The sequence below is a fragment of the Columba livia genome, chromosome 6 (genome assembly GCF_036013475.1).
Source record: "Columba livia isolate bColLiv1 breed racing homer chromosome 6, bColLiv1.pat.W.v2, whole genome shotgun sequence".
NCBI lineage: Eukaryota > Metazoa > Chordata > Aves > Columbiformes > Columbidae > Columba > Columba livia.
The window spans coordinates 4,933,159-4,954,439 of record NC_088607.1 but is presented as its reverse complement, the minus strand read 5'-3'; the positions used below and the strand labels follow the sequence as shown (position 1 = coordinate 4,954,439).

The window sequence follows — 21,281 nt, the reverse complement described above, 5'->3', positions numbered from 1 at the left end:
CTTTTCATCCACAATGTCCTCACTTGCTTCTTTCTCTTCCTCCCCTACAGTTGCCACAACCATAAGCACAACCAGCTTTCCAACAACCATTCCTCCAGGTGAGTCTGAATTTGTCTTGGTTTTTGTAGCCACTACTTTTAGTGGAACTAGTTAGTGGCTCACATGCTGGGTCTTGGTCTTCTCCATGGGAGAGCAGACCCAGGGAAATACACAGCCTAGTATAACACAGGGTGGCAGTCCTGGTGGCCCAGAACTCCTAGAGCATTGCCAATGCTCCATTGAGAGAAGATGCTGGACCGTAAGAGGACTTCCTCATGTGTCCCCTGTCTCCTCCTTTCCAAGGTGCAACCCTGAGCCTGGTGAACGGCAGGAACCGGTGTGAGGGACGTGTAGAGATTAACACCTACGCGGGTCCGGGCACTGTCTGTGATGACAACTGGGACCTGAACGATGCCCAGGTCGTGTGCAGGCAACTGGGATGCGGCTCTGCTGTTTCTGCACCCTCAAATGCCTACTTTGGACAAGGCACCGGCACCGTCTACCTGGATGATGTGCAGTGCACAGGGAATGAGTCCTCCCTCTTCCAGTGCAGCCACCGTGGCTGGGGTGTCCACAACTGTGGCCACAGTGAAGATGCTGGTGTTGTGTGCTCAGGTACCATTGCTTCTCCTTCCTAAATACCAGGACACTTTCCAAAGTGGCCCTTGTTGGCTGCAATTAGCCATGTCTTGGAGGCACAGTCAAAGGCCATGCTTTTCTTTGCGCCCATCATGAAAGACCGTCCTGCAGAGACCCTCAGGTTGTCTGTCTCCCATGTGACAGGCTGGCTCCAATATCCCCATGACTGGGAGAAAAGCTGTCCGTGCTTCTTCATCCACAATGTTATGACTTGCTTCTTTCTCTTCCTCCTCTATAGATGCCACAAGCACAACCACTGTTAGCACTCCACCATCAACAAACTACACCAGGTGTTTCTCCTTATTTCACTTTTCAGATGCATTACTTCGGAGGTGTATTAGTTACTAGTTTATACATTGGAGTTGTATCATTTGCATATTGTTATGCTTTTGGACAAATCATTATTGTACTAACTGTTTAAATCCTACATACAGCTCCTCTGTGTCTTTCTGATTCTTTTTGTGGGGCTGGATTTCAGCCTGCATTGATATTGTGGGAAATCTTTTCTTCTTTAGATTTCATGTTATTTGGGCTAGGTCCTCTTTCATTCCCTCATACACACACATCAATATGAAATATATTCTTCAAACATGTCATTTTCTTCCAGCTAACAAAGTGAAAAAAAATTTATAGCTGTTTTCTTAATACAGTTTTGCTTAGATTCTGTGTAAATACAGAAATGCATTTTCTCTCCTTTGCTTTGATAGAATCATCATAGAATAGTTTGGGTTGTAAGGAACCTTCAGAGTTCATCTAATCCAACTCCTGCCATGACCAGGGACATCTTCACCCATATCAGGTTGCTCAGAGCCCCGTCCAGCCTGGCCTGGGATGTCTCCAGGGATGGGGCATCAACCACCTTTCCTGTTATGCTTTTATTATTCTTAAAAAATTTCCCTTCTTGCTGAAATATTTTGTGCTTAGCCTGCCATCTAAATTTTATGTAGAAATTTTGCATTAAATATATGTAGCTGATTTTAAGATCTGGAAGACAGGAAGAAAAAAGGTGTGTAATAACCTCTGTCCTCACAGACATTTAATATTGGGTTAGGCAAAAACCTACTAGGATTGATGGGGTAAGTGGACCAAATAGGTGTCTTCCTATGGTCATTTCTAGCTTATTTGTTCAACTGTGTTTGTGCTCAATCCCCTTTCTCCCAAAGAGACATATCTCCAGCTGGTGAATGGAAGGCACAGATGTGAAGGTCGCGTTGAGGTCTATTACAGAGGAAGCCTGGGGACAGTTTGTGATGATTTCTGGGACCTTCGTGATGCCCAGGTTGTGTGCAGGCAGCTGGGATGCGGCCAGGCCATCGCAGCTCTTGGAAGTGCTTACTTTGGCCAAGGCTCGGGAGACATCCTGCTGGACAATGTCAACTGCAACGGAACTGAGGTCTCCTTGGAGCATTGTGCTCACCTGGGCTGGAGGAGGCACAACTGTGCCCACTACGAAGATGCTAGTGTTGTCTGTTCAGGTGCTGTCAACATTTTTATTTTCTAAATACTTTTGCTATAAATTGCACTCAATTTACTTGTGCCAGCATGTGGGTATGCAGACATTCTTCTGAGATAACATTTCATTCATTCAAGAAATGTGGTACAAAGTTATACCAGATGTAACACATGTGCATGTATAATCTTTCTATTTCATTATGAAGAATTTTCTATCTGTGGAAGGTTGTGCACCCTCTGAAAAGGCCTGTTCTCAGGAAGCAGAGTCTGATCTTCCAACAATCCAGTCTTTTCACTCCACTGACCCTGCAGAGCCAGGATAGACTCATGATTTTCTCGCTAAATATACAAATTGTGCTCGCTCACTTCATGCAAAGCAATTAAAAAACCCAAGGATCAGAGATGCATTGCAATAAGCAGAACTTTCGTACTGTCTAATCACCCAGCAGTGACAAGGAGAATAAGGAAACAAGTTGAAATCAGAGGCAAAGCTATGTCTGGTAGGCAATTTTAATCAGGGAGGAATGGGGCTACGTGACACTCGTCACAAGCCTTAATGCATTCATTACGAGCAATAACAGTTTCAGAGTCACAACCCAAACTGCCATAGCTGACAACTCACTTTGTATTGTTTCTGCATTTTTCAAGTTTTTCTTCAAGTTTAGGTCCATCAATATTCTTTTCCTTTACAAATATCCATCCTTTTTGAGTACTGTGTCATCTTGCTGTTTTCTGATTTTACTTTCCCCTTACTTTTTAAGAAAAGGTAATTCATTTGTAGGTTATTTTCTCCTGTATTCACAACAGATCATTACAAACTGAGAAATCACTGATGATAACAAAACTTGCTCTGATACCTCTATTACCATATGTGTGCTATGTTCAATGTCTGTTTAGGTGCCATTTATTTCTTGCTTGCATCCGTAGCTCCATTGGCTACAACCAACTGACCATATTCAACATGGCCGTGTTCATGCTGGTCTGATCCATAATCATAGTTAACACACAGATGTACCCATTGCACAAGCTGATCCTCATGTGGGTGATGTTTTTCTTCCACATTCATAGGAGAGACCACCACAGCACCGACAATCTCCACAGGGCCAACAGACTCAACACTGGACACAATCTTCACAGCAGAGGTGACCTCCACAGAGGACTCAACCACTGCAACACTAACAACCTCTCCTGCAGAGACAACCACCACAGTACCACCGACCACCACAGTGGAGATGTCCACCCTTGCACAGACGTCCAGTGCACCACCACCAGCCACCACAGTGGAGACATCCACCCTAGCAGAGACGTCCAGCGCACCACTGCCAGCCACCACAGTGGAAATGTCCACCCTAGCGGAGACGTCCAGCGCACCATCACCAGCCACCACAGTGGAGATGTCCACCCTAGCAGAGACGTCCAGCGCACCACCACCAACCTCCACAATGGAGATGTCCACCCTAGCAGAGACGTCCAGCGCACCACCACCAACCACCACAGTGGAGACGTCCACCCTAGCAGAGATGGCCACCACAGCAGAGACCAGCACAACAGGTAACCCTGTCCACTGTCACTCACTGATCTTCTTAGTGTACTGGAGGGATTCTCCCATTCCTGGGTCACTCCAGTTAGGACACTTCTGACACCCAAGTCCACAGAGAGGATGCAAGCAGAGCATGGAGAAGAGCTGGTAAACTGGGGGGCTGAGGCTTGAGGCCAGGACCTCTGTAGCCATTCCTGGTGAATTAGACTGTTCAGTGAGGGATTTCTTCTCACTGCAGCTGGGGAGACTGTGACAAGGGACCATTCTGCCTTTGCCCCTGCAGTTTCTGCACGGATAGTACCATAGGTATTTCCTAGACGTGCTCTGGGATTTGGGATTTGACTGGAAAAGAGAAACCTGCTGCATCAAATGTTTTGTAGTACAAGTTAGACCTCTATGGGTCTGAGATTCCTGGCTAAGGAGGACAAGGCTCTGCGAAACACAGAAGTCATAATGCTCATTTCAGTCGAATTCAAAACCTCCACATAAGTGCCATGGAACAGGGATTTCTTGAAGATGGGCTACTACAGGGTACATGACATGTGCTGACTGTCTTCAGAGCCTTTTTCATTGACACCAACTTTTTACTTGCATCCGTAGCTTCAGAGACCACCGCAGACTGGACAGATTCAACAGGTAAATTTGCCCACCAGACCCGTCCCTGGCCATGTAGCAATCATGCAGGTTCCCTGTGGCAGGGCTCCGTCTGGCCACTGTGGGTGCTGTGCATTCTCATCACTCATTAGTTCTCCAGCCTTGTTTTTCTGTTTCCATGTTGACATCTATGTCCATTGCCACAAACCTGCTGCACTTGCTGCACTTTCCTTTTCTCCCTCTTCTTTCTTCATGCTTCACATTCAGTCCCTCCTGAATGGCCATATGCAACATGAAATTCATGCCCAAAAAGCTTGTTCCCAGCCTTGCAATGAGTCCCAGCCCAGCATGACAGGAGAGGAGGGGGGACGAGCTGGACTGATTCTGCACAGCACAGGCTGCTGCTCCCCTCTGTCTGTGACATATCCAGGGGAAGAGGGAGTGCGGACCATGGGTGCTGTGTGGGAGGGACCCTGACCCAGCACCATTTGCCTCCCCACAGGCACCAGCCTGCGCCTCTCTGGTGGCAGGAATGGCTGCGAAGGACGTGTGGAGCTGTACAAGGACAGCAGCTGGGGGACTGTGTGCGATGACTTTTGGGACCTGAGCGAAGCCCAGGTGGTGTGCCAGCAGCTGGGCTGTGGCCAGGCCATGGATGCCCCGAGCAGCGCGTACTTTGGCCCCGGCTCCGGGCCCATCTTCCTGGACGACGTGCAGTGCAGCGGGGACGAGCCCTCCCTCCAGATGTGCAGGCACAGGGGCTGGGGTGTGCACAACTGCGGGCATGGCGAGGATGCCAGCGTCATCTGCGCAGGTGTGTGGGCAGTAGAGGACATTGACTCTCACAGAGGACCCACTGGGTGGGTTTGGATGTCGTCCCTTGGGAGCAGCCATGCTTCCCTCCCTTGGTAGAGCCAGGGCAGAGCAGTGAGGTTGGGGACTTGTGCTGCCTGGTGCTGGGAGCACATAACACACAAAAGCCACCATTTTATATGCAGAAGGCACAGTAGGAACTCCACGCTCACAGGTGTAGGTGCTTGGAGTGGTGGAAAAGAGCAGGATGGTGGGATTGTGACTTGGGGAGAATGAGTCAGCCCTGGGGGTGCATCAGGTTTTCTGGATGGGAGATTGCAGGACAGAGTTTAACACTCTTGACACCCGTTAGTACTTCAGCCTTGCTACTCTGTGTTCTTGTCCATTGCCATGGCCATGGCCACAAACCTATGGATTCACTGCGCTTTCATTCATTCCCTCGTCTTTCTTGCAGCTCCACATGCAACCCCTCCTGCTGAATGGCCATACACACCAGGTAATTCATGCCCACCCAGCTTACTCACACGCTTGCGCTGAGCCCTAGCAGGAAAGGAGAGTGGAGGGGAGAGAAGGGGAGGTGACAGGCTGGCCTGAATTTGCCCAGCACAGGCTGCTGCTCCCCTCTGCCCATGACATCTCCAGGCTGTGTGGTTGATCTCCTTCAGGGGATGGGCTACACTCCAGCTGTACAAAGGCTTTTTCTGCAAATCTCCCCGTGCCCCAAGCACCCTGCCCCAAAGACAAGTCCCAGAGACCACCAGCATTTCCATGGGCAGGTACATCTGCTCTCTGCACACCCCGGGTCATTGCTCTCTCACTGCCCTCCCCTGGTCTGTGTAGGTCTACACCACCCCAGCTCATGGTCCCCGAGGCCAAAGCTCCAAAATGGACAGGGAGCTGGGGAACGTAGGTCCTGTGTGGGAGGGACCCTGACCCAGCACCATTTGCCTCCCCACAGGCACCAGCCTGCGCCTCTCTGGTGGCAGGAATGGCTGCGAAGGACGTGTGGAGCTGTACAAGGACAGCAGCTGGGGGACTGTGTGCGATGACTTCTGGGACCTGAGTGAAGCCCAGGTGGTGTGCCAGCAGCTGGGCTGTGGCCAGGCCATGGATGCCCCGGGCAGCGCGTACTTTGGCCCCGGCTCCGGGCCCATCTTTCTGGACGACGTGCAGTGCAGCGGGGACGAGCCCTCCCTCCAGATGTGCAGGCACAGGGGCTGGGGTGTGCACAACTGCGGGCATGGCGAGGATGCCAGCGTCATCTGTGCAGGTGTGTGGGCAGCAGAGGACACTGGCTTTCCTGGTGGTCCCACTGGATGGATTTGGGCGCCATCCCTTGGAGGCAGCCATGCTTCCCTCCCTTGGCAGAGCCAGGCTTGAGTGGCAAGGTTGAGGTTTTCTGCTGCCTGTGTCTGGAAGGAGATGTCATGCAACAGCCCCATTTTTGCACACAGAAGGTACAGCAGGCTCTCCACATGCACAGGTCTAGGCTCTTTATGCACTGACAAAGAGTGGGATGGCAGGATCATGGCATAGAGAGAATGAGGCAGTAGTGGGGGCACATCAGATTTGTGTCTGAATGGGGAATGGCAAGACAGAGCTTAATGCTCTTGTCAACCATCAATACTCTAGCCTTGCTTTTCCATGTCCATATCCTTGTCTTTTGCCATTGCCATGGCCATCTCTATGTCCATCGCCTCCATTGCATCAAGCCTGCTACATTTGCTTCCCTTTCATTCACTCCCTTTTCTTCCTTGCAGATCCACATTCAACCCCTCCTGCTGAATGGCCATACACATCAGGTAATTCATGCCCTCCAAGCTTGTTTCCACCTTTGCACTGAGCCCCAGTACAGGACAAGAGGAGACGAGAGGAGAGTTGATGGGCTGTCCTGTGTCTGCCCAGCACAGGCTGCTCTTCCCCTCTGCTCATGACATCCCCAGGGTGCATGGTTGTTATCCCTCAGGGGATGGACAACACTCTAGTCGTACAAAGGGATTTTCCTGCAAAAGCCCCCATGCCCTAAGCACCTCTGCCCCCAGGGATCTCCCACAGATCCCCAGCATGTCCCTGGTCAGGTGTACCCAGTGTTGTTGCTCTCTCACTGCCCTCCCCTGCTCCGTGTAGGTCTAAACCACCCCAGCTCATGGTCCCTGAGGCCAAAGCTCCAAAATGGACAGGGAGGTGGGGAACGTAGGTCCTATGTGGGAGGAACCCTGACCCAGCACCACTTGCCTCCCCACAGGCACCAGCCTGCGCCTCTCCGGTGGCAGGAACAGCTGCGAAGGACGTGTGGAGCTGTACAAGGACAACAGCTGGGGGACTGTGTGCGATGACTTGTGGGACCTGAGCGAAGCCCAGGTGGTGTGCCAGCAGCTGGGCTGTGGCCAGGCCATGGACGCCCCAGGCAGCGCGCACTTTGGCTCCGGCTCCGGGCCCATCTTCCTGGACGACGTGCAGTGCAGCGGGGACGAGCCCTCCCTCCAGATGTGCAGGCACAGGGGCTGGGGTGTGCACAACTGCGGGCATGGCGAGGATGCCAGCGTCATCTGTGCAGGTGTGTGGCTAGCAGAGGACACGAGCTCTCCCGTGAACCTCATAGTCCCCCATGTCCCCATTCCCACCTTGCCATGATCCTTGTCATGTTACCCTATGCCTCAGCATGGGGACATGTCTACACCTCAGTATCTTTCTTCTGAAAAACAAATCTCACTTGTGGTTTTTCTTCCTTCACACCTGCAGATCCTCTGGACACCACGACACCTTCATCAGGTAATGCTCTTCTGGAGCTCTTCTCACCTTTTTTATTGGTGTCTTCCTCTCATGGCTTTTGAATTTGATTTTTGTATCTGTGGCAATATCACTTTAAACTCACGTCATAATTCTTAGACCACCTGTTATAACCCCTTGCACCTCTGTGATTCTTATTGTGCAGTTATAGTTGTTGACTGTGGACATGCCATTTCCCCACTGGGCTCTTCAGCTGGGTCAAGGCTTAGAAAGTATTTTCTAAATCTCTTTTAGCCACATATATCAGTACTGGCAAAGTGATGTATGTACTTTCTTCAGAACTGAAGATCTAAAGGATAGCGACATCAAACCATAACAGTGTTATTTGGCTGACTATTTGTGTGTGTGTGGTAAAGTTTCCTTATTGTCATGATTTCTATATAGCACTCATAAATCATTTTTTCTCCTGATTTTTTTTATTTTCCATTTTGTCTTCATCTGCTTTCCTGATGGCATAACTTCCTTTGTCTTCTTTTAGAATTTCCTTAAGAAACATGTTTTCTTTTTCAAAATTATACCTGTTCAATTGAAACGTTCTTCATTTGCTTCCAGAGTCACAGGTCATTTATCAGAGAGGCTGTGTGCAGCGGGTATTTTTTGGCTCTTCTGCTTACTTATAGCTCTTATGGTCTTCAACTTGCTATTTTTGCATTAGAAAGCAGATGTTAGATTTAGAACTTGACCATTCACAGAAAATAGTATGGAAGTTTCTGAGGGTTCGTCAAAGGGGCTGTGTGTGCATGCAGCTGATGCTCCCAGGCTTGGGCTACCCAAGAACCCCAAAATCCTGAGGCAGGAAGGAGTGTGCTGGAATATAAAATATGGGGGTTGTTGCCTTTTTGTGTCTCATCTTGCAGGAATTAAGTTCATAACTTGTGCTCTCCTTCCTATAAGGAAACTTTTAGGATTAACTATGTGTTTAACATCAGAATCATACGTCATTCATGCTGGCAGGAACACAAAAGCTTTTTGCAGCTATGCTTATAGGAGAAATGAGGTCTATTTAAGACTTTCATTTTTACTGTCATGACACCTCCCAGAATCAGATCTCAATTACAGAAAGGAGAGACCGGAGCAGAAAGCATCACAGTATCACCAGCCCAGCCTGAAGAGGGTGGCCTGATACCATGGATGTGGCAGGGAATCCTGAATGCAACATGAAAGAAAACCTAATGCAAAACCAAATATTTGTTTTGATTTGAGTCATGCAGAATGTCATCTGCAGTCAGAGGGAGATCTGCTTCTCAGGAGCTGTGGATGAGACATGTACAGCTCAAGTACAATGTTGTGGGGGCTACTGTAAGTAATTTCTCTTCCATTTCTTTCTGCAGCACCTTATTTTTGTGGTGGCTCAGTTTCACATTCCTCTGGGATACTACAGAGCCCATTCTACCCTAGAAGTTATCCAAACAACGCTGACTGTGTGTGGGAAATACAAGTAGAGAACAATTTCCGTGTTATGCTCACATTTAGAGATATTGCGTAAGTAAAATATTGATTCCCTGGGGAAATAATGAAGTCAAAACTTACTTGAGAAGTTTGAAAACTTATCTGAAATAAGCAAGCTTCCCATTTTTAAAGATATTTTCAATAACATCCATCAGTTGGAATGCTACAACAAAATCTGGAGTACTGTGGTATTTTCTGCTCACAGTTTTCTGCTAAAACTATACAGAAAATGAAACAAACTTCTGCCATGAAAACTTTAAGTCCTGATTCTATCACACGTTAGGCAGTTAAATCAGAGTTTCTGAAACCCATTTGACAAGGTGCTGACATTTGTTCACCAGGATGCAAAGCGTCGGATGCCAGGATGACTACATTGAAGTCTATGATGGGCCTCTAGACTCTTCCCCGCTTCTTGGGAGACTTTGTTCTGGTTCCTTTCCCACGTACACATCCTCTTCAAACATGATGACTGTTCACTTTCACAGCGATTCTAGATACACCTTCAGAGGGTTTCAAGCTCACTACTCCTCCATTTCATCAGATCACACCACCAGTAAGTTCCCATTCAGTGTTTCTCAATGGACAAGGCTGTCTATTGTTTTTGTTTGCAAAATAAATATTTATGTATATTTAAATATGTTAGGGAAATGAAATGATGTGTGTGAAATCTGGTGGGTTGGGGTGTGAACTGCCAACGTTCTAAATTAAGAATAAATCATAATGTGGATCAGTTACAACCTTTAATCATTAACAGGTTCCTGAAGTCACTAATTATATTTTATCATCTTTTCCTGCCAGCCCTTCTGTGTTTGCCAGACTACATGCGTGCCGTGGTTAGCAGAGACTATCTCCAGTCCCAAGGCTACTCAGCTCAGATGGTCACCCTGAGCGACCATCGCTGTACACCAACAGTCACGCCACGTGAGGTCATATTTAACATTCCCTACAACGGCTGTGGGACGATACGAGAGGTACGGTCACTGTTGTGCACGGGGAATTGCAAGATCTGATTTAAAAAGAGTTGTGAAAGGGACATTGTGGTCCACAGTGCTAAGTGAACCAATGAGACCTGGGGGGTTTTAGTGCTTTAGGTCTGCATGCCTTAGGTAATGTCTATGCTTAACAGAAATTAGCTTATAGGGAGGAAAGTATGGGAGGAAGTTACATGAACTTTCCATGATTTAAAGCAGACATAGTCCTGTAAGTGCCGTGGAGATTTGGGATGATTTTGTTCTACACAATTGGTGTTTTTACAGATGTTCAATGAGTTGGTTCTGCCTTGGATTTAACGAAGAGTTTCTCTCCACTGATTTCTATTTAATTATATACTTCAGCAGGTTTATTTAAAACGTGTGAGCAGGAAAGACTAACATCAAGGTTCTTGGTTTAAAGAGTTTAAGATTAATCTATATTTTTTAATTGCATATTACTCTATCAAAGCTTAGAACATAGAATGTGACAAAAACGCAATTCCTCATTTTAAATTACATATTAAACAGGAGAACAATGATACAATCAACTATTCCAACACGATCAAGGTTACATCTTCTGGGCACATAATCAAGAGGAAAAAGAACATTCATTTACATATCAGTTGCAAAATGCTAGAGGACACATGGACACAAATAATGTATGTTGCTGAGGATACTATAGACGTGAATGAATATCAGTTCGGAAGATATGACATGAACATCACTTTTTATGATTCCTCCTCATTCCTGCGGCAAGTGCACGACTCCCCATACTATGTCGATTTGAACCAAAATTTGTACCTTCAAGCTTATCTTCACAACTCTGACCGAAATCTGACGATATTTGTGGACACATGTGTGGCATCACCTGATCCCCATGATTTTAACACTCTGGCCTATGATATAATCAAGCATGGGTAAGAGCTTTCTGAAGTTGTTAGAAACATAGCTGTAATATGCTTTCTGAATTTATTTAAAATAATAGAGCAAACCTGTGTTGGTTTAGATCTTGTTATCAACGGACTGCTAAAATCAGTCTTTTAAAATGCTTTTTTAATTTTTTTTTTTTTTTTTTTTACAATGTAAGCCTGGAAATAAGAAATGCCATTTAGACCTCACTAACATTTTGTTTCACTTACTTCATTTTTGTCCTACATGCAAAATTCAAAGTAGTGGGAGTGAGGTAGATGAGATAGTGAAAACTGGCAGGAGGAATCTGTCATCTTAGGCATTAAATATTTTAGTAAAACCAGGTCAAGCATTAGATTCAGTTTTTTATGTCTTGTATAGCACAGACATGAGTAAGAGGGGAAACCTCATGGTGGCTCCAGCTTCCTCACAAGGGGAGCAGAAGGGGCAGGGCTGAGCTCTTCTCTTTAGTGACCAACAACAGAACCCAAGGGAATGGCAGGAAGATGTGCCAGGGGAGGGTCAGTTGGACATGAGGAAAAGGTTCTTCACCCAGAGGGTGCTGGACACTGGTACAGGCTCCCCAGGGAGGTGTCACAGCCCCAAGCCTGACAGTGTTCAAGAAGAGACTGGACAACGTCCTCAGACGCACGGTGTGAACTGTGAGGTTGTCCTGTGCAGGGACAGGAGTTGAACTCGATGATCCTTGTGGGTCCCTTCCAACTCAGGACATTCTAAGAGTCTGTTCTCCCCTCTTCTCTACTTATAGTCTCTTTCTCTTGGGGAAAACAAACAAACAAACAAACAAACCAAAAAAGAGTTGCCAATGTTCCTGCTGCTTCATAGAACTTAAATGTCTATACTATGCCATAAAAGTTTCATTTTTATGTCATCGTGTTCTTAGTGCTGGCTGTGATGATTTTCTTTTAATCTATTCTATTTTTGTGGGAATGTCCATGTGTAAATCCATGAAGACTAATTGTCCTTTTCATTTCTTTGTAGATGCATTAGAGATTCTTCCTATGCCACCTACCAGTCCCCCGACCACCACTTGGCTCGGTTCAAATTTAATGCCTTTGAGTTCATCAGGCGCCACACGTCCGTGTACCTGCAGTGCGAGCTGGTGGTGTGCAGGCTCGGGGACTATTCCTCCCGCTGCTACCAGGGCTGCACTAGCAGGTCCAAGAGAGAATCAAGTTCTGCTGAGGAAAGGGTGCATGTGGTTGCTGGCCCCGTTCAGCTTCAAGATGGGGGTGCTCAGAGTAGGAATACTGGTAAAGTGAAATAAATTTCTCTCATGTTTACTTTAAGATCACTCTGGGCTTCAAGAAAAAACATAGATGTGCATGCAATTTATAAAATCATGTTACCATTACCTCATCATTTCACTTTTCAATAAAATAACCTCCCTCCTAACATTCTGCTCTGTGATATCTCCCAAGTAGCAACTGATAGGGCAAGAGGAAATGGTCTCAAGTTACAACAGGGAAGATTCAGACTGGATATTAGGAAGAATTTCTTCCCAGCAAGGGCTGTCAGGCATTGGAACAGGCTGCCCAGGGCAGTGGTGGAGTCACCATCCCTGGAGGGGTTTAAAAGGTGTTTAGACGAGGTTCTTAGGGACATGGTTTAGTGCCAGAGTTAGGTTATGGTTGGACTTGATGATTTTGAGGGTCTCTTCCAATGAAAATGATTCTATGTTTCTATTATAAGACAATGTCATGGATTCCTCCCGGTGATTGTCCCTCAGTAAAATCTATGACTGTGGTTTTCATAGTAATTGAATTACTATGCTGAAATATTTGTTGCCAGTTTTTTCACATTTCTGCTGAGAATTAATGTGAAGAGTTATTTGGTGTTAGGTGCTGTATGACTTAGAACAAGTGAATCTGTACACAGTAGTTTGCTATCTGCTTCATTTCGAAAGCACTCGGAAAGGGTTATCGGGCATTTGAACAGGCTGTCCAGGGCAGTGGTGGAGTCACCATCCCTGGGGGGCATTTAAAAGACATGGAGATGTGATGCTTAGGGACATGGTTTAGAGGTTGACTTGGCAGTGGCTGGATTAGGGATTGGACTCTATGATCTTAAAGATCTTTTCCAAACAAAACTATTCTATGATTCTCTGATTTCTGACATCTGCCTCTGAAATCTGCTTTTGTTAACTTTGCCATAAAAAGGAGGGATTGTTTGGTTGACCCAATTGTTTACAAATCTCTTCTTCTTTCAACACCTTGCAAAACTCCTGTTTTCACCCACCTATGTAAAAAATATAACTGCTTTGGCTGTCCCAAGGGAGCGGTAGTGTGTAACCCCTTTTAGTGCTATAACTCCATTGATCTAATTAGCTCCAGTCTGATTGTGTAATGTGGTGGCCAGGAGGGAGCAAACTCGCAGCCTTCTTGAGAAACATCCAATTCCCTCCATTGTCTTCTGCTTATGAAGTTTGCTTAGTTAAGCTGTCATCCCTGCTAAAGCAAAGCCTGATCAAATATAGATCACAGCAACAAAATTGTAAGAAGTTAGCTGATTTCTGACTCTCATCTAGGAACTATCCCTTTTAATGCAGCCGCTCTTTGTGGCCTGATCTTTAATATATTGAGACCAAACCCTCTCTGCCTCCACTCACAGGGCTGGACCCTCCTGTGCCTCCCGCTGCTGCTGACAGTCTCCTCGTGCCGCTCGTTGCTGCTGTTGCCGTCCTGGCTGTTGTCGTTTTTGTTCTCGCTGGTTTTCTTGTGAGACCTGCGCTGAGGAAACCTCTTTTGCATGGGATAATGTGAGATCAAAAGTTGGCATCATCCACTAAATGACTACAGGGTAAATGTCACGTATTATGAGCCACCAAACTGCTTCACTGATGACAGTCATATATATGCCATTTGCCAGAAGCTGCGATTTCTTTATCTACAATCAATCCTGTTAGAATGCCTTAGAACACCTTTGTAATCCTAACATCCCTTAAAAGATTAAGAAATAATTTCAACATTCATTTCACGAGTTGTTTGGTACAATAATTTTATCATTTTTCTCCAATTCTATTCCCACATCCTTCTAAGGCCATTTATCTAATGCCTTGTAATTTTGTGAGTTGGAGAGAAAATATGAATGAGGCATCAATAAATATTTCAAGGTTTATTAAAAGGGAGGAATATTTAATTTGGGGAGAAGCAATAGGTCATTTCTGGAAAGGAAATGTAGAAATTGATCTTACCATGGCATCTGGAATTGTGGCTATACAATATTCTAATAACTTGTGTTTGTTTTTTAATGCTAAATTTCTTCTTGGAACAGTAATGGTTCTGTGCTTATTTATAAAATGCAGAGATTTCCAAGTAATCTGTGATGTGAAGAGTGTAATTTAAAGTCAAAGGAAGGAAAGTTTACAAAGCAACAATTCTATTTTGTCTTTCAAATTAATGTCTCTGTGATTAAAATAGAAACCAATGTTTTAGTGTGTTGAAGAGTATGGTCTGTTGGATTAAAATTTTTCCAAGTGATGTAGTGAGCCCCTGCTTCTGAAATACTGCATGGGGAATTTCTAGACATCTTAATGTAAGCTTCAAAAGGAATGAGCTCATTCTTTTTCTTTCTGCACATGCAAATTTACAGAAAATATCTGCCCCGGGAAGCCAGATAGCTGACTCTTGATTCAGAAATGCCTTTTCTTTTGGTTTCCCCTACTTTATGCCTTTTCTTTTGGTTTCCCCTACTTCCTCCACATGGCCACATTGTGACACTTGTCCCCATGAACACCACAGAGCTGTGAGGTCCCTGCTGCTTCTGCCTCCATCCTCTGTGCCAACCACCCCGATGCCTCCTCCTCCTCCTCAGCCACGGGCACTGCTGCTCACCCAGAGCATCATATCAGCTGGAGCTTCCATCTGCACCTCAGCTCCACCACCTCAGCCCAATCTCTTCCCAAGAGACATGTCCCTAACTTGCCAAATCTCTTCTCATGCTTAACAAGACTCAGAGTTGAAATTAGCATCACTGTTGAAAAGGTTTTTCACCATATCTATCCTCAGTTTTCACTGTTGCTGATCAAGCCTTTCAGCTCTTGGTCTGTCCCTCCTGGCAATGGGGAGTCATTTTCTCTCCTTTCTCTTTATGTGCATTTTACCTGGTTGAAGATTGATATTGGATTTTGCACCAAGTTTTCACTTTTCTAGATTAAATAAATCTAAATTAAAAAGATACTGTGCTGTTAAAGGTGTTTTGTTTGCAATATTTAAGGCTGAATCACACAATCTTATCTAAAGGCTTGTCAAAACAGTTGGACGCCTTCCCATTGACATACATCCTAAACCTGGAAAAAACATAAATCTCACTCAAGATATCAAACCTCAGTCAGGAGAATTTTCAAGTCTCATTTAAATGTCATTTAAATGTTGAAAGACATTTTGTGTGCCATTTCCAAAAGGAGGAGTTTTGTTCAATTTTTAGTACTTTTGGTTGCTGATGACAACATATATATATATATATTTCTTTTTCTTTTTCCCCATGGGTGTATGCTGCTTTGTTGTGAGGAGTTTGGCTTCTCAGGACTTACCCAGCTTTTCGGAGTGTATTGTGCACATTCATAAATCAGACTGAAATATGCTGGCAGTGCAAACAGCCAAATACCACATAAACATTTACCATTGGTGCATGAAAACATGAAAAGCAAGATCTGGTGGGTTTTGCCTTTCACGTCCTAGTTGAAAGTACAGAGAAATAAAGCCAAAATGTAAACTAAAATTGGAGGGTTTTTTCCCTTTGTTTTGTTATTTTGTTCATTTTTGGGGTGGTTTAGTGTTATGCCAACTATTACTAGTTGGTGCGTGCAAACACAAGGATGTCAAGAACCAGGAGCACACGGAGGGCACAACATTTGCTCTTTTTAAATGAGCTTTCTGGAGGCTACAATTGTTGTCACCTCCTCCACCCTTAGACCAGACACATCAGCCATCACTTGGTGTGTCTGTCACTACTCAACCGTGTAGCATGTACTTTTTTTGTCCACTCAGTAGTATGTACTCAACCAACAATCTCAGCACCAACTAAGCATCTTGTTTGCAATATCATGTTAAAATCCCTTACCTGTGTAGTGCAAGCTGTGTTGGGAGAGGATAATAATTGAATTATACCATGTATATACAGACTATGCAGCTACAGGTGTTCATAACTCCAACAAAACTGCACATCCTTGAATAACTCCCCTAAAGTAACATTGAAGGAGGGCTTTTTCATTGAAAGAGAATGGATCCATACCAATTTTGTTTCGAATACATACACTTTTTTTGTATAAAATATTGAACAGAATATTGGGTTCCTTCCAGTGTGCCATTCCCAGCGTTGTCGTAGAACCTGTTTGCCCAGCAGTGCAGTTAAAGCAAAGCTCAGAAACAAAGTTCTGTTTGCTTGTTTATATGCTGAATTTCCTGTGCTTTGGTGTCCTGTTTATCTTGCTGTTCTAATTTTGAAGTATGAAGCAGATAATTCAGCTCTCTAGTCCTCCTTCCCAGGAACATGCTATAAAAATATTTATAATCGGGTATAAATAAATGTTGTTTTGCTTCTGGATCCCATAGCTAGCAAGTAGATTTGTTTTTCATAGCAAATCCCCATGCTTTGTGGATTGAGACTAAAATAAGCTAATTTGGGTTGGCAGGGTATGAGTAAGAAACACAATTTTTCTTGTGTAATTTTCATTCCTTTCTCCCCGTGCCTTGCCATAGAAGTGCACAGGTATTCATTGATATCACGCCAAATTAAGCTGCTAAGTGTAACCCTCTGCTCACACTTCTGACTTAGGTGTCCTTTAATGCCCGAGGCTGAAAGCTTGCACCAAATTCCAATTAAATAACTAAATTAATATGCTCTAGAGATCGCTTTCACTTGACTGATTGTTTTTATTAATAACTCCTTGAGATTCACCAGCCAAGGCCAAATTTTTTTAATAGGATTGCACTAGAATCTACCTTGAATGGGCAATCAGGCAGCCAGCCACTGTGACTGGGTTGCTGAATTTTCCACCACACTTAATAAACTCAGAGAAAACAGCAAAGGCATTTATTGAGCCTGACCCAACACTGCCCTTTACTTGTGACAAGATGATAATAATAATAAGAAGAAGCAGAAGCAGAAGAAGCAGGAGAAGAAGCAGCAGCAGCAGCATTGCAACCCTTTGCTGTCCAGCATCTCTGAAGCCAAGCACAACCAACCTTTTGCACGCTTTCTGTTAAACTCCTCATGTTTTTCTCTATTTTGGTAGCTTTGTTTTCATGGGGTTTTAAAACGTTGTTATTATTATTATTTGTTTTGGCAGTTACCATCTAGCTGGGAAAAAAACTAAGGGGACACTAAAATTCTCACAGCAGCTCATGTATTTTAGGAGATTTTCTATCTCAGGCTCATGAACTATGACACAAAAAGCATATTTGAATAAGTCTTGTCTAGCTGAGGAAACATGTGAGTGACCCAGTTGGGTTACTGAAAGTGACATTTGTTTTCATTTCCTAGAATAACACTTGGATCAGCTCTTTTGCCCTGAATCACCTGGTACCCATCCAAGCAGATTTTCCTTGTTCTTTCTGAATTAATTAGTCACAGGTTGTAATGTAGAAATTAATTGTGCTGCTGCTGTTCTGAAGAACACGCCCAGCTTGAAGAAGGTTGTCTTCTGTTTGTGTATTTTTCTTCAGTTTTCAGAAACTGTAGTTTCAGAGAGATGGCTTCTTTCTTCTTTTCTCTTTCTGTACGAAGACTGTGAGAGCCGTATTTTGTCCTCAGACATATCCACACAAACCTGTTGAGTCTAAGGAAGTTTTCTGTGAGTGTCTAAACAAAATAGATAAAATTTGGAGTTTTGAACAGTTGCAGAGTGTTGCATTAGAGTCTTAGAGGCTGAAATCCATCTACTAGGATGGGGATTATGTCTCTTCTGGTTTTTTCTGTATGATTTTTTCCTTTCTTCCTTCCTTCTCCTCCTCTCTCATTCCTGCTCCTACCACATAGTTAACTTCCCAGTATATGTCAAGATCTTGTTACTCCTTGCTTTATCTCCCTCATCCCTTATTGCTTTTTGATTTAGGCACTGAATAAAATTAGGTACTCAATGCAAAGACTGAATTTTCATCTGTGCCTGACCAGTTGCTAGAACAAGTGGACCCTGACTTGAGGGCTCCTCATTTGCTGAAGTTATCTGGTTATAAAAAGTTTATACACAGGTTCAGCTGGGGATGTTGAAGTGTTTGGTATTAGTTATAAATGTCTTCCTTTGCTAAGCCTGAATTTGAGCAGAGCTTTGTTGCATGAGATGTTATGAAAATTGAGTTATGCTGATGTGAACTCTCTTCTCCCATGGAAAGAAGTGGTGAGAAGCATGACTTCATATTAATATAGCAAATCCATGCCTTCTTTCCAAAATACTGGATCCTGACTGTTGCAAGCTCAGAAAGACAACTGTGAATCCCCAGCTACAGGATATTGACCAAAACCTGTTGCTTCAGTTTCTTCTTGAGCTCCTGGGCAGCTTGGGCAAAGCGCCTTAGAAAGCTGCACACTGTGCGTGTAGAGTAAACACTCAATCCGAGCCTTGCCAGTGTGAAACAAGCCTTCTTTGTTTTGTAAAAGTTCACTAGGTTTCTCTAAGGAATGCATTGTTGAGGAAGACAAGTGGACTTCTCTCTGCCAACATTGCAAGGATTAATCCAGGCATCACATGAGATGCTTTCTGAAGGCTGTGAGGTATGACAGCTGGGATGATGCTTACGGAACAAGCTGAAAATTAACTGTTTGAAATTGAGACTAGAATTTGTACAGTCCTGAGGGGCTTCTGGCATTGCATTTTGGAAAAAAAAAACATTTTGTTTCCTAGGCTGTCCATTGCTTCGATAATGTTTAGAGCTGCTCTGGTGCCCAGGGCCTGGCTGTGTGAGCCACAGGAACATGGGGCTGAGACCTCAGCTGCTCATGGTACCTCAGCCCCAAAAGGTTCCCAAGATGGGGCTTTTCTTGTTGGAATTCACTCTGTTTGGGCTTCTGGACAGCACAAATGCACCAGGGCAGGAGATGCTGCAAACCCCTGCAACCCTCTCAGCCCACCCTGATGTACCCCGGTCAGGGCCACCACCATGGACATGGGCTGTGGCTTCTGGTCTGTGAGGGGACACAGGAGCACAACCGCTTCAGCTTCAGGACAGTGGAGAAACTGAGAGGTAAAAACATGTCTGCCATCAATTTTTGCTTGACAACACTAATTTTCTCCATGGCTGCACACAGCTGGTTCCTCTCGGGCCAGTGGCTGCCACTGGATATGCCAAGGGGAGGGTTTAACCACTGGTCCGTAGAAGAGAAAAGCTTTAAACAGTAATTAAAGTAACCAAAAAATCGAGACATTATAAACAAAGTCTTGCAAAAAAAAAAAAAAAAAGGCAAGAGAATGTTTCTAAAATTTAAAAATACCTCCATCGTATGAAGTCACTAAATTCAAACAAAATAAGGCTGGTCAAACTGCAGAGCACACACCCTTTAATTCTAGCTGTTTATAAATTTCAAAACCTGCTTTATCAGGGTTATAGGGAATGCAGTGTACATGAGTCTCGTGCTGACTGGTTAGGATGCACTGTGGAGGATGTCTGCAGGGGTCAGGTACTGTCTCTTACACTATTCAGAGCAACCCCCCTCTCTCTTGTGTTTTCCTCTAAAATAAATATTGGCAAATTTTGTAGCCTTCATCAAAGCCCACTCAAACCAGTAGATGTCGTGGGTTCACATTACAAATCCCCAGTCTCTATGAGAATGGGATTTCTCCGTGAGGAATGATGAGGAAAGCCTCTTTACAATGAATTTTATCTATTACAAACTCAAAGTCTCAGTGATTTCTTCTGCTAATTACCTGAGATTCACAAGCTTGAGTATATTGTGACTAATGTTCTTGACCTTCAGCTCAAGTAGGAAAACACAAACTATTTCTACTCTCTTTGCTCTAGAGAGTCCACTAGGATTGATGTACCAAGTAAGAAAACTGTGAGACAAACTTTTTTAACCTGATTGACACAGGATTCCACAATCTGGAATGAGAAAAGGGAAGCCGGGTATCCTCCATTGCAGAGATATTCTTGGTCCACATTACATCCCAAACAGCCTCCACTCTTGGAGATAACAGCTCCTCAGAGAAGCAGTGTTTGTGTTATCCTCCCATCACCCCATGACTTTCACCTTAGCTAACAGTGTTATTTGTTCATGTCAAAACACTCTTTAGAAAATAATACATTTATATAATCCATCTAACAATAAGTTCTTCCTGCAGTAATCTCTCTTTATACACGTTGTGTTGGAAATCTATCAGTTTTGTGCTTTGATTCTCTCCTCATGCTTGGAAACAATCAGATATTCAAATAAACCAAAAATAAGCTGGATTACAAGCAGATTGATCAAGGAGAAATGTTTTCCTGACTAGAGATTCAGCATTGTTACATTAATTTCCCGAGGAAAATCAAAGTTTCCCATTCTCTTTGCTCTCTCGGAAGTGCCACAGGGGCTGATGGACAGCAGGAACCATGCAAGGGCCCTGCTGAAGTCTTCTACTAGGGCTCTAATATTGCATCGAAAGTCCTTGCATTTTATGCAGGCACAACACCCAGTGTTTTCTCTGGAGAAGCATTTGTGAATTTCCATACTTTTTCTTTCCTTAATTGAGTGGTACTCATAAGAAGGAGTGCCAGAAGGAGTCAATTAATTACAAGCAGTGGAAACATTGACTCAGGGTACTCCTCACTCCTCTTGTGTGATGTGAGCTTTGACGACTTTAATTTGGAAGTTGATTGTGTTGGGGTTTGGCCATTTATGTGCTCAGTTTTGTGTTGTCTTAGTGCACTTTTTAATCAGTAATGTATTGATTATTTTTAGGTAGAAATGTCTTTGAATCAAAATCCTGAGAGCAGGATTATCTCAGAAGATAAAGCTTAAATAGAACTGTAGCTTTCATAAATGGATCTTATTCTTGAAGGAAGCTGACTTTGACAGGGTTAACATTTGATTAGACTATGTGCTTCAGTCCCTGTTTCTTAGTGCATTGTTTTTACTATCAAAATCTACTT

At 44.3% G+C, this 21,281-nt stretch overlaps 1 protein-coding gene across 1 annotated transcript in view; it reads left to right on the top strand.

Moving 5' to 3' along the window:
* The window catches only part of DMBT1 (deleted in malignant brain tumors 1), a 39,734-nt gene extending 24,339 nt beyond the window's left edge, over positions 1–15,395 (top strand). The window contains 17 exon segments of the mRNA XM_065068628.1: positions 51–98; positions 343–654; positions 1,842–2,153; positions 3,199–3,681; positions 4,271–4,306; positions 4,767–5,078; positions 5,532–5,573; positions 6,036–6,347; positions 6,838–6,879; positions 7,323–7,634; positions 7,820–7,849; positions 9,199–9,349; positions 9,658–9,869; positions 10,115–10,287; positions 10,816–11,204; positions 12,199–12,470; positions 13,828–15,395. Coding sequence (XP_064924700.1) covers positions 51–98; positions 343–654; positions 1,842–2,153; positions 3,199–3,681; positions 4,271–4,306; positions 4,767–5,078; positions 5,532–5,573; positions 6,036–6,347; positions 6,838–6,879; positions 7,323–7,634; positions 7,820–7,849; positions 9,199–9,349; positions 9,658–9,869; positions 10,115–10,287; positions 10,816–11,204; positions 12,199–12,470; positions 13,828–13,979 — 3,590 coding nt within the window. The 3' untranslated portion in view covers positions 13,980–15,395.
* Positions 15,396–21,281: the final 5,886 nt, after the last annotated feature.